The 12,551-nt window shown below is 49.6% G+C and overlaps 1 protein-coding gene across 1 annotated transcript in view; it reads right to left on the bottom strand.

Moving 5' to 3' along the window:
* Nucleotides 1-12,551, bottom strand: part of ankfn1b (ankyrin repeat and fibronectin type III domain containing 1b) — a 101,448-nt gene that overhangs the window by 79,579 nt on the left and 9,318 nt on the right. The window contains exon 3 of the mRNA XM_084670410.1: nucleotides 11,150-11,382. Coding sequence (XP_084526536.1) covers nucleotides 11,150-11,382 — 233 coding nt within the window. The remainder of the gene's footprint in view (nucleotides 1-11,149; nucleotides 11,383-12,551) is intronic.

The raw sequence follows: 12,551 nt of genomic DNA, 5'->3' as shown, positions 1-12,551 counted from the left end.
GCCGGGACACCTGAAGAAGGTTGAAGCTACCTTAAAAAGAAGAATTGGCCGTAGACATGGAGAAGTCGAGTGAATGACTTGGCCTTTGAGCTATAATGGGAGAGGGCTCACCTGCTCTGGACACAGAAACCCTGGCAAATAAAGGAGAGGAACTGGCAGAAGACAGAAGCCACCTTAACTAAAGATGCCATGTCCCCCTCCACCTCACACACAGTCAAGAAGACCTGCTTGTTTCAAAGTGACAGTTAAGCAAGTTTAGCAAAATGTAAACAATGTTTTGGAAACATATGAAAGCCACTAAGACTTTATAAATGTGGAAATGTAATAGACAGACCCCCCACACACACACACACACACACACACACTCATCTAGTCCATGTGATGTTCTAGAGTGTTATGGTCTGTGTAGCGGGAGCAGGTAAGAGGGGGGAGGGGGGGGGGCTGGCAGACTCAATGTGCTGTTTGTTTGTATACAGGCCTGTCAAACCAAACAAGCTAGGTCTTTACTAACCCCCAAACCCCCCTCCTCTCCTCCCTGCACTCCTGCTAGATACACCCTGTACAGTATATCCACGGCTCGCAGCTCACTTTTTTTCCTCACTGTCCCAGTACCGTCCCAAAGTGCAAAATTATCCGTCCCAAACTGAACTTGACGTGTCCCAACATTCAAATTCTTTCTAAAGGTTTGAAAGAGGTTTTGAAAAGTTTGTAAACAAAACATTTTGAAAAAAAAGGTTTCTTAAAGTTTGATCAAAGTTTTGAAAGGTTGAAAATATATTAGCGAATAAAAAAAGATTGGTTTGCATCATTGATGAGTACTTGATAAGGACTCTATTTCAGGGCTCGCAACTAACTATTTTCCTTATAGTACCGTCCAAAAGTGAAAAATGAACTGTCCCAAACTGAACTTGACCTGTCCCAAAATATAAATTATTGTGTTTTTGCATTTTGACATGGGTCTAGGTTATTTGCAACACTGTTTAAGTAATCCATACATTTGTGGGGCTCAAATCAATGTGTTCATTTCAATGTGAATACATACACAGTAGAATACACAATGTTCTTGCTTGTTTCATGGTGGGGCTAACACAATTCCTGGTGTGGCTGTAGCCCAGCCAGCCTTACCCTGCCACCGCCCATGTGTGCAGCAGCTCCTGTGCATCGTCAAACTTGTCCCAGAAATCTTTTTCATTCATTTAATTAAATCATTTTCAATAATCATTCATTTCGAGCCCTGAGTATATCACTGTCATTCTGGTTGCTTCTCCCTGGAGATAAAGAGACGGGAGAGAGAAGAGAGCAAGAGACATCAAAAATAAGAGCAATTTAGAGAATGAGAATGAGAGAGGCATAGTGACAAAGATAAAGGAGAGGAGAAGAGAGAGGAGAAGAGAGATGCTCAAATTGAATTCCTCCCTATAGCTCTGACTCTGAGTTTGAACCAATCAAAAGGCCACTCCTCTAGGACGGATGGACCAATCAGAAAGGCTGCGTAAGTGTGACTATGTAAGAAATGTCTCTTCAGTAACTTGAATGATCAGATGTAAACTCACGCACCCATGTGCAAACACATACACACACACAAGCATGGAGGGTTGCGGGTGCAGTGTGGTTAGAGACCAGGCAGCATCTGGCTCTGATATCATTACTAACCACTGATCCCAGCAGCACTAGAGACGTCTGGGAGAAAACGGACGCCGGCGGTTTGAGTGTGTGTGTGTGAGTGTGTGTGTGTGTGTGTGAGTGTGTGTGTGTGTGTGTGTGTGTGTGTGTGAGTGTGTGTGTGTGTGTGTGTGTGCGCGTGTGAAAAGACCAGTGAGCAGTGTACAGTACACTTTCTGATCAACCACTGTATCCCTATGACCACACAGATGACCACTTACATAAATGTGTTTTCCCACCACAAGCTGTGTTCTATGTTTGACACAGAGGTTTGGAAATATGTACTAAACTTAGATGTACATGATACATGGTACATCTCTCTGTCTGTCTCTCTCTGTCTCTCTCTCTCTGTTTGTCTCTCTGTCTCTCTCTGTCTCTCTGTCTCTCTGTCTCTCTGTCTCTCTGTCTCTCTGTCTCTCTCTCTCTCTCTCTCTCTCTCTCTCTCTCTCTCTCTCTCTCTCTCTCTCTCTCTCTCACACACACACAGAGCATCACCCTGGCAGGAGAGAGAGGAGGTCTTCTAAGGGTGAGGGAAGGGCATACCCTGTGTTATTTCTGCGGTGGACACACATCAATTTCGAGGAAATTGCGCCCCATTATTGGAAAGTGTTACCGGAATGTCAATTAAGGGGGAAGTTTTTAACCTCCGCCACACAAATAAACAGCTGCCCACTCCCCCATTAAAGGCAGTGTCAGCGCAGACAGAGAGTCTGGAGGCTGAGGAGGGAGGAGGCCCAAGCAGGGGTGGGGGGCTGTGGGGGTTGTGGGGGGGGGAGAAGGAGCTGTTCTAACCCACAAAGGGCTGCTTTCAGCCCCCTTTATGTCTCCAGCTCCATCCCCTCTCTCTGCTGAGAACCAGAGAACCAGAGCTTCTTCCAGCACGGGGCCCAAGCCCAGCCAAGGCAGGCCCACTCACAGTCAACTTCTGCAGGGCTCTGATCTGCCAGAGGCCGGTTAGGACAGAGCGGTCAAAACGGATCTGCAGCTTGCAGGATTTGATTTGATTTGATTTGGAATGGAGCTTAAGGGACTTGAAGAGGGGAAAGGGTTGAGAGAGAGAGATGGAGAGAGAGAGAGAGATAGAGAGAGAGAGATGGAGAGAGAGAGAGAGAGAGAGAGAGAGAGAGAGAGAGAGAGAGAGAGAGAGAGAGAGAGAGAGAGAGAGAGAGAGAGAGAAAGAGAGAGAGAGAGAGAGAGAGATGGAGAGGTGAAAAGGGAAGGGGGATGGAGAAGTGGAAGAGGGATGAGGATGTGAGAGGAAAAGAAAGATGAAGGGAGTGGGTGAAGGAGGAGAGTCAGAAGAGGGTGGGGGAAGAGCTAAGTGAGGTGAGAGAAAGGTTGAGGTGGGGGAGGGAAAGGAGGCAAGAGGAAGGAAGGGAGAGAGTTGAAAGAGAGAGAGAGAAGGAATCGATAGTGTTTGTTTTGTACTGTGTCACTTCAAAAACACGGTGGGCACTAACCCAAATAAACGCTGAGGAAAGAAGATATACACAGAGAGAGAGAGAGCGATAGAGAGTGGGGGGGGCAAGAGAAGAGGAAGGTGGGGAAAGAGAGAGGGGAGAGAGGAGAACGAGAGACGAAAGGGGAGGATGAGAGAGGAAGAAAAAGACGAGAGAGACAGAGAATGGGAGGGGAAAGCCTGCAGGCCTGATGAAGATCGGCTGCAAGGCTTTATGGGGCTGTTCCACACCTTTAATGGGCCTTGAAATGGTAGAGATGGTTCAGGTGTGAATGGAGAAATGCAGAGGGAGCAGGATGAGAGGCGAAGAGAGGGTCTCTACTGTCCCCGTTATTACTGCTTTACTGATCCCCTTAGTCCTCTAGGAGGGACACCCCTCCCCCGCCCTGGAAAACCCCAAAAGGAGGGAAGGACGGCAAAACTGAGGACGAGAAAGAGACGGGGAGTGGGGAGAGATGGAGAGAGAGAGGGGGGAGAGATGAAGAGAGAGAGGGGAGAAAGATGAAGAGAGAGAGAGGGGAGAGATGGAGAGAGAGAGGGGGGAGAGATGGAGAGAGAGAGGGGAGAGAGACGAAGAGAGAGAGGGGAGAAAGATGAAGAGAGAGAGAGGGGAGAGATGGAGAGAGAGAGGGGGGAGAGATGGAGAGAGAGAGGGGAGAGAGATGAAGAGAGAGAGGGGTGAGAGATGGAGAGAGAGAGGGGGAGAGGTTGAAGAGAGAGGGGGGAGAGAGACAGATAAAGAGAGGGGGGAGTGATAGATAGATGAAGATAGGGGGAGAGAGGGAGACAGAGATGAAGAAAGAGGGGGGAGAGAGAGAGGGAGGGGGAAGGGAGAGAGGGGGGGGTCGATCCTGAATCCAAATACTTAATGAACTGGTTACCATCAGCAACCAAATTAGCCACCAAAAACATGCCATTCTTATTCGTGTGTGTGTGTGTGTTTGTGTGCTTCCTGAGCAGGGCCTGAAGGTGGTTATGGAGCAGGGCTGAGACTGTGTGGGACGACAGCCCCACCAAGTGGTTCCTTTCAGCAGTAAACAGAGGCAGTTGGGACTTACTGAAATAATGAAATAAAAATGTGGCTTATCTACAACAACAAAAACCAAAAACTTAATGTTTAAAAAATTCAAGGTGAGCCGTTCCAGAAGAGAAGCAGCACTGATGCTAACAACTGGCATCATACCAGATAAATCAATATTCATTGTGGTCGCGGCAAAGTTCTGAATACATCCAAAGAATGCACTCTTTCTGTTTTTTAATCTGACATACACGTTACACGATGTTTGAGATGGTGGGCACTAGAGTTACAATGGCTTATGTTATGTATTTTATGTTAGTTTAGGTTAGCTATGCTGTAGTTTTAACGTTAGCCTATAGCCTACCTTGGTTAAAGGGTAAACTCATGTTCATCTTGTTAGCTGAATGGCTTAATTGCACTTTATTATGTTGTGCAATGCTCTGTTGCTTTGTGTGTCTTATGACATTTGACTATTTTTCCAAATATTTGTATAAATAAGTTCATGTTTCAAGTTGAAGTACATGGAATCTTAAAAAATCTTTTTTTTTTTTTACCATGGTATCGAAATTGGCATTGAGAATCGTGTTATTTTACTGGTATCGGCACCGACTACTGAATTTTAGATATCATGACACCCCTAGCTGTGACATCATCAACGTGGGCCGAGAAGGACAGGGTGGTGATCCAGCAGCAGGTAAAAGGTGACACATTCCACAGTGAGTGACGTGGCTGAGTATAGACTCACAGACAAGGTAAAGATTCCACACAGGGAACTAACCCGCACCCTTTTGAAATGCCATTACCCACAACTCACCAGTGCACAGCCTGTCAGACTGACTTTAATTACACGCGTCACGCTTGCATCAGATAATCTCTACATCGACCGACTGACTGAATGGCATTAAGACACGGCGGATAGGATTGACGTGTCTTCATTTGGCGAAGACTAGAAGGTCGAGGTTCAAACAAAGTGTGAGTCGCCCGCCCCTGACGCAGGATTGGCTGGGGAAGATGTGGCTGGTTTATGAATCACTCATCCGCTCCAGCTGATTGGTGCTCAGCGGGTTGACAGGAAGCTCTCAGGGGTGAGCCGTGATAACTCCACCTTATCTGCTTGGTTTGGGGTGCTCTCTTTCACCACACCAACCTCAGTCAATCAGAGAGGTGAGAGAGAGACATTTTAAGATAAGGCAAATTAGTGGCGTGGAAGACACAGCATGATAATATCATGGCGGACTCGCTGATTCACAGATTTAAATTCATATCCTTTGACGAAACACATGTCAGCAATGCCATGATGACGATGTTGGGACTGACAACACCATCATGGATCACCTGTTGTTTTAGGACGGTTCTCCGGGCCGTGCACATGCATGTCTCCCCCCCCCCCTCCCTCCCTCCCTCCCTCCCTCCCTCCCTCCCTCCCTCCCTCCCTCCCTCCCTCCCTCCCTCCCTCCCTCCCTCCCTCCCTCCCTCCCTCCCTCCCTCCCTCTTCCCTCTCTCTCTCTCTCTCTCTTTCTCTCTCTCTCTCTCTCTCTCTCTCTCTCTCTTTCTCTCTCTCTCTCTGTGAGATCGACGGACCTGGTCATTCTGTCACTCAAGTTTCGACAGACGTCAAGCGTCTTACGCAGAATAATATTAATATATTCAGTCTATGACATGACCGGACTGTACAGCGCCTTATTAACTGACCTAAATAGACAATCACAACATTTGCCAGCGTGATACCCTTCACCCTCCAGCCCCCTGTCCTCCAGCCCCCTGTCCTCCTGAGCCAGGTCCAGATGAGAAAGGAGAGCTCACACAGGAAGCCAGACACCTCCTCCCCTCCCCCCCTCCCCCCTCCCTCCCCCCTCCCTCCCCCCGCCCTCCCCCTCCCCCCCCCTCCCCCCCCTCCCCCCGCGCTCCGCTTACAGGGCCCCTTATGGACTTCTCGTTAGGCTAATCACCCCCGTAATGACTCTGATTCTAATAAGGCCAGCGGCGGGTGCGTCAGTCTCCCGTACTCTTTTCTCAGGAGGAAAACACACACAGCCAGCTGCTCCCCACGACTCCTCTCGCCCCCTGGTGGCCAGGAAGGGAACTGTCGCTGTTGCTTGTGTTGTTGGTGCCGCAGCCACTTTGGATGTCAATGGGGATCCACTTTCCCCTTCCCAGAGTAATGGCTGTAATCAGAGAATTAAGCGCTGGTGCACTTTGAAGAGCGGGATCACACTGAGGCTCTATGCAAGGTCTGTTAACCCACCGCTGTCACGGAACCCAACCAGAGAACACTCCGGAACACAACCACAGAACACTCCAGAACACAACCAGACAACACTCCAGAACACAACCAGAGAACACTCCAGAACACAACCAGAGAACACTCCGGAACACGTGGGGCGATGTCTGCTGTGTGATGGTTGGGATTTGGTCACAGGTTTAGATCTAATATCTTAAATCAGTGGTCTTCAACCCTGGTCCCCCTCCTGTTCGGCATATTTGAGATGTTCCCCTGCTCCAACACACCTGATTCAGACGCATGTTCAATGGCCAGACTTTTACAGAGCTAGTTGACGACCCATTCATTTGAATCAGGTGTGTTGGAGCAGGCAAATATCTCAAACATGCAGGACAGTGGACCCTGATGACCACTGGCTTAAACAAAAGCTTTGGAGGGAAGCATTTCCTCCGTGTGTTCACGTCCTACGCAGTCCCCGAGATTACAGCCACAAACTGGTCCAATTTGCTCTGACAGCAGAAGCTACTGGAAGCACTGTTGGAAATGCCAATCACTGGCCTCACAGGACACTTTTGACCTGGCTGCCCTGAATATCAACCGGCTCATTGCTCACGAGGGATGCCACTGTGAAGTCCGACTGAGTCCAAGGCGCCTCAGTCAGTCCGCAGGATATCTGCTCACGTCTTCAACTGTGAATCTCTGTCAGTCACCGGATGAGGAAATGAAGAGAGAACATTTGACATCCAGCAGTTCATTAGCCGCGAGAGAGAACAAAGAGTCGACATCAGCGGGTTCGCACAGCAACACTGTGAGTCACGGTGACTGTTCCAGACAGGGGCCTCCGTGGCAATGTAGATAGGCACAAACAGAGCATTCCATGGTTACAATTATTCAATCATTGCAAATGGATACGGTGTGTACCTTCTGATTATGAAGCCAGTCCCTGGGTGAATTGCTGTTATGGACTGAAAGTAATCACCATTTACACACGACATTACACAACTCAGACACTCTCTCTCTCTCTCTCTCTCTCTCTCTCTCTCTCTCTCTCTCTCTCTCTCTCTCTCTCTCTCTCTCTCTCTCTCTCTCTCTCTCTCTCTCTCTCTCTCTCTCTCTCTCTCTCTCTCTCTCTCTCTCTCGCACATTGTCACTCGCTCGCTCGCTCTGACAACACAAGGAAAAGGCACAGACAAACACGCTTTCTCTCACACACTCAAACACACACACACACACACCCACACACACAAACGCACATGCAAACACACACACCCAAAAACACACCCACAAGCATACAGTGTGATTCGGGGGGTGCCATGGTAACTCAAATCAATCTAACACTGGAATCCAATTCGCTGTAGTTCTCCAGCTTATACCCTGCCCACATACACACACACACACACACACACATAACAGTGCCCAGACCTGACACAAACACACACACCTAACATACTGTTCTCTCACTGATTGCTGCAAGCCCTGACAAAACATGCTTTAGCATCTCCTCAAACCTCTCCTCACCCTCAACGAGCTGGGAGACGCTGCGTGTGTTTGTGTGCTTACGTGTGTATGCATGTCTCTTCCTCCGCTAGCTGTAGCTTCCTGTACTGATGCCAGACCTGTGTGATTGTGTCTGGCTTCATACCTGCTTCAGTTCTCAGGAACTAGAAGTGAGCTGACATGAAAGGAGATGGGTGTGTGTAGGTGTGTGAGAGAGAGAGCTTTCAAATGTAAGGGGAATAAAAAGAAAAGACTATACGAGGGAGAGAGACAGAGAGAGGGAGAGAGAGAGAGAGAGGGAGGGAGGGAGGGAGAGGGAGAGAGAGAGAGGGAGAGAGAGAGAGGGAGAGAGAGAGAGGGAGAGAGAGAGAGGGAGAGAAAGAGAGGGAGGGAGAGGGAGAGAGGGAGAGAGAGAGAGGGAGGGAGAGAGAGATAGACAAGGAGGGAGAGAGAGCGGGAGATCAGAGAGGTTGAGGAACAGCCTCAGAGAGAGAGGGGGGAGGCTGAACAACAGGAGGGGGAGATTTCTGTCGGAAGATGGAGGTTTCTTTTTACAAGACTATCAGAGCAAGATGACACAGGGTAATAACACACAACACACTACAGGAACGAGAGGTGAGGGTGAGGAAATAGTGAGGGTCAGACTATGACTGGCTGAAACAACTCCCTCCAGTCTTTACACTGCTGCATGGTGTACAGGACTGAAACACAGAGCAGAGGAGTTTGCTTTCCCCAGACAGACAAAGCCTTCTTCTGGAAGCAAAACAACGACAAAATAAGGAACAAGAACATGTAGTGTAGTAATTTTCTGGTCGTTAAACAGATGTTGTAGATCCGAGTTTGTCCACAATGTTATTTTAGAGAGAGAACAACACTCTCTCTCTCTCTCTCTCTCTCTCTCTCTCTCTCTCTCTCTCCTCTCCCCCCTCTCTCTCTCCTCTCTCTCTCCCTCTCTCCCTCTCTCCCTCTCTCTCTCTCTCTCTCTCTCTCTCTCTCTCTCTCCGCTCTCCCCCTGATTAACAAACACTACCCATGCCACTACTGTTCAGCATGATGATTAGTCCACAAATGAGCAACAATACAACAGGGTCCACTGGCTCACCAGCCTCTTTCTATGACTGTTGCAAAGGCAGCTACTTGCAATGCTAATGGAGTACAAAACACAGGGAACCGCTCTCTTCTCACACACACAAAAACACTCACACACAACCACACACTCTCTCAATCCCAACCAGTCCTATGTGCTCTGTTTTGATGCGCGGTATCATTCAGTGAGCGAGTCAGGAAGGTGTGTGCGTCGTGAGGGAAAGCGCTTTATGGAGATGCACCGAGCTGTAGTGTTTCTCTTGCTGCTTCTGTTGTTGTTGTTGCGTTGATGAGCTTGCAGAGCTACCAAAGTGATAAACAAACAAGCCAGCTGAAGTCATTCCAGCTCCAAAACAAGGCGTGTGAAAGGGAGGAGAGTGACAGACAAGGGATATTCACGAGAGACCTTGAATTCCATTTGGGAGGAAAAAAAAAACGAAACAAAGCGTGCTTTCGTCCCCTTGCTGTCTGCACCCAACACGCCCTCAGTATTACCGCTCAATGACAGCTGATGTTTCAGCCATGGCTACGTGACTGGGTGCCTGTGGAGGAAGGGGGGGTCATGCTGGGGGACAAACTGGGTCTGCACGGGTTCTTACCCCGAAGCACAGCCAGCAGGCGGTCAAGTCCTGGACTGTGGTCACCATGTCAGGAGGACACGGCGTCGTCCTCTCTGGGGAAGTCATCCGCTTCTGACAGGATCACCAACGATATGACAATGTTCTTACTCCCTCTCTCTCTCTCGCTCTCTTTCTCTTACCTCTCTCGTTATTTTTCGGTGTCCGCTTTCCAATCTATCGGAGGTTCTACCTCAAATATCTGCTCTGAACGCTAAGAACCCTGGGAAGGCTCTCCCTGAGGTCCGTCTGAGACAGACTGGACCGTCCAGCAGCACTTCAGTCCAGCCTTCCTTCCTTCCAAAACACAACCATCCCATTCCTGCTGCTTCAGCTCCTAGCACACTGACCACGCCACACGAAAGGGGTGGATGTGCGAGACAGAAGACAGCAATCCACCTACACACACACACACACACACACACACTCACCTAGCCCCCCCTCCAATGTTGGTGTCATGTTCCCCCTGCAACATTGGAGAGCCTATTACAAGCCTTGGGCAAGTAATGAGGGATCCCCTTACCTGATCCAATGACCAGACACATTATGGACTCTCTTCAATCTTTAATGACCACAACCCAACCTCACGGTCTCCAGTCTGGATGTCAGGTCCCACAGATAGCTGGCCCACTGCACAGCTGCCTGAACCTCCTTCTCTAATTAGGGCTCCTCAGTGTCTCATTCCCGCAGACTACCCAGGGATGCAGAGCTCTGTTGAGGCTTGAGCAGTCCTTCTGGGGCGGGAGGGGGGGGGGTACATCCTCACTTCTTTAGACATCTTCCCTAACTTGGAACTGCATAAAATGCACCTCACAAAGAGCTTTGCTCCATCATCGAGCATCATCAGGCATGCTCCCAAACCATGAAAGTGTTTGAGTTTGAGGGGTTTGAGTGACACGGTAATAACCGGGAGATAAAGAGAAAGCAGACTTCAGATTGTGACCACTGAGCCGGTCAGAGCATGTGAATGGGCAGATGGCTCTGTGTTGATATGTGAGGTGTGGAGAGTTTAGCCGAGAGGCGCTTGTCTGTGATGCAGATGTGTGGATAGCTCCAGGGGTGAGAGGGTGAGGCGAGCAGAGCAGCGCTCCACAAGAGGCTATTTTCAGACACGCTGCGTTCGTTCAGGAAGACAGTGTCTGACCAGTCATGCAGGGACGTCAAGCAGAGATCAAAGGAGGGAGTGAGCGGGCCCTGAGCGCCGTGCCACACAGAGGGGCACTGCTGGAAATCTGGCTTCTGAAGGAGCTGATTGTATTATGGGATGTTTGTCCGTACTGATCAGGTCCAGGTGTCTGGAGCATGAGGGAGGAACTGGAGGGTGCTGCCTAGAATGGAGGTTGGAGACCCAACCGGAGCACCAAGTCTCAGCTCCCACCCCCTCCCCCCCCTCCCCCCCCTCCCCCTCCACCCCACCCCTCCCGCCCAGGATGTCACACTGCCCCTCACACAGCTCACTCCTAGCCATGGGGGATGTACATTTGAAATGAACCACTCCCCATGTTTCAGACCGCCCAGTGAGAAACACCCTCGTGGACCCAGTGATGAAACATACAACATGAGAGAAAAGGTAAACATGTAGCACTTACAAACTTCCTCTTGAGCTTGGCCTTGCCGGAGCGTTGACCTTTGCCCTCTGCGGGCACAGCGCCGTAGTCCATGCCCATGCCCAGGTGGTCGTCCACGGAGACGCTCTTTCGCAGGTAAGCGGCTCGTGCTCGGAAGTGGGAGAAGGGCGACTGGGAGCGGGGGCGAGCGTCGGACGACGGGCCGTCGGCCTCCTCCTCGCCCTCGATGTCGTCCTCCAGACGCCACAGCTCTCCTGGGGGGAGGGGGGGGAGGAACAGAGGAGGGAAGGAGGGTGGGAAGGACAGAGACAAAGAGACAGAGAGAGAGAGAGAGAGAGAGAGAGAGAGAGAGAGAGAGAGAGAGAGAGAGAGAGAGAGAGAGAGAGAGAGAGAGAGAGAGAGAGAGAGAGAGAGAGAGAGAGAGAGAGAGAGAGAGAGAGAGAGAGAGAGAGAGAGAGAGAGAGAGAGAGAGAGAGAGAGAGAGAGAGAGAGAGAGAGAGAGAGAGAGAGAGAGGGAGGGGGAAGCAGAATGAGGTTATGGAGGGAACAGGGTGGAAGAAGGACAGAGACGCAGAAATGGGAGAAAGAGGGAGAGGGATGACAGAGGAAAAGGAGTATGAAAGGGTAAAGAGAGAAGGTGGGAGATAATCAGTTGTTTTAACATTTACACTGAACTAGAAATCAACATCTTCAAATTCCATGGTTCATCCACCTCCATAAAATCATTCCTAGCCACTTAAGGAGCCCTGAGGAGGTGTGTGTCACACATTTCAAATTTAACAGCTTCCCTCCCCGTTGATTAGAAAGCTTTCCTCTCGTCATGGGAAGACAAAATGGCCGTCCGTTGACAGTGAGGGACTGATTGTTGCTTCCTCACAGCCCTGACAACATGTCTAGCATCTCCATCAAGCCCAGCAGACTAACATCAACTTCCAGAATTAACTGTGAAGCACAGGTAACCGATGACAACCAACCACCATTCTGCACCATCTCCTGTCATCGTCCAGCGTCAACAGCGACACGTCCAACTTACGTCTGGCTTTTGATGCCTCGCTCGCTCTCAAGCCTCATCGGTCACAGTAGAATCAGACTGCGAACAGGTATTGATGTCTCTTCCCAAATCAACAATCTAATTTTGACTCATTCAATTAGTTTATCGACTCAGTAAATGTTATTATTATGTAATTATCATGAGCTGGTACCGTGTCGCGCTCAAGTCAGAGGAAACAGGTGTTATCATTAGAGGAGCACGCTAATGTCGCGTTTCACCCAAACTCTCAGCTACACTCGGTACACACGCACACCCTCCTAGCCCTATTCATAACACACACAGGCAGCCTATTAAACTTAATGGGCTTAATATTACCACCCGCCTGTAGCCTTGTGCTGCGAAAACACACCATGGCCTTACAGCGACGGACAT

The sequence above is a fragment of the Hypomesus nipponensis genome, chromosome 13 (assembly GCF_054491055.1).
Source record: "Hypomesus nipponensis isolate SF chromosome 13, ASM5449105v1, whole genome shotgun sequence".
In the NCBI taxonomy this organism is placed as follows: Eukaryota; Metazoa; Chordata; class Actinopteri; order Osmeriformes; family Osmeridae; genus Hypomesus; species Hypomesus nipponensis.
Note: the sequence above shows the minus strand (reverse complement) of the source record. Positions and strands in the feature narration are given on the sequence as shown.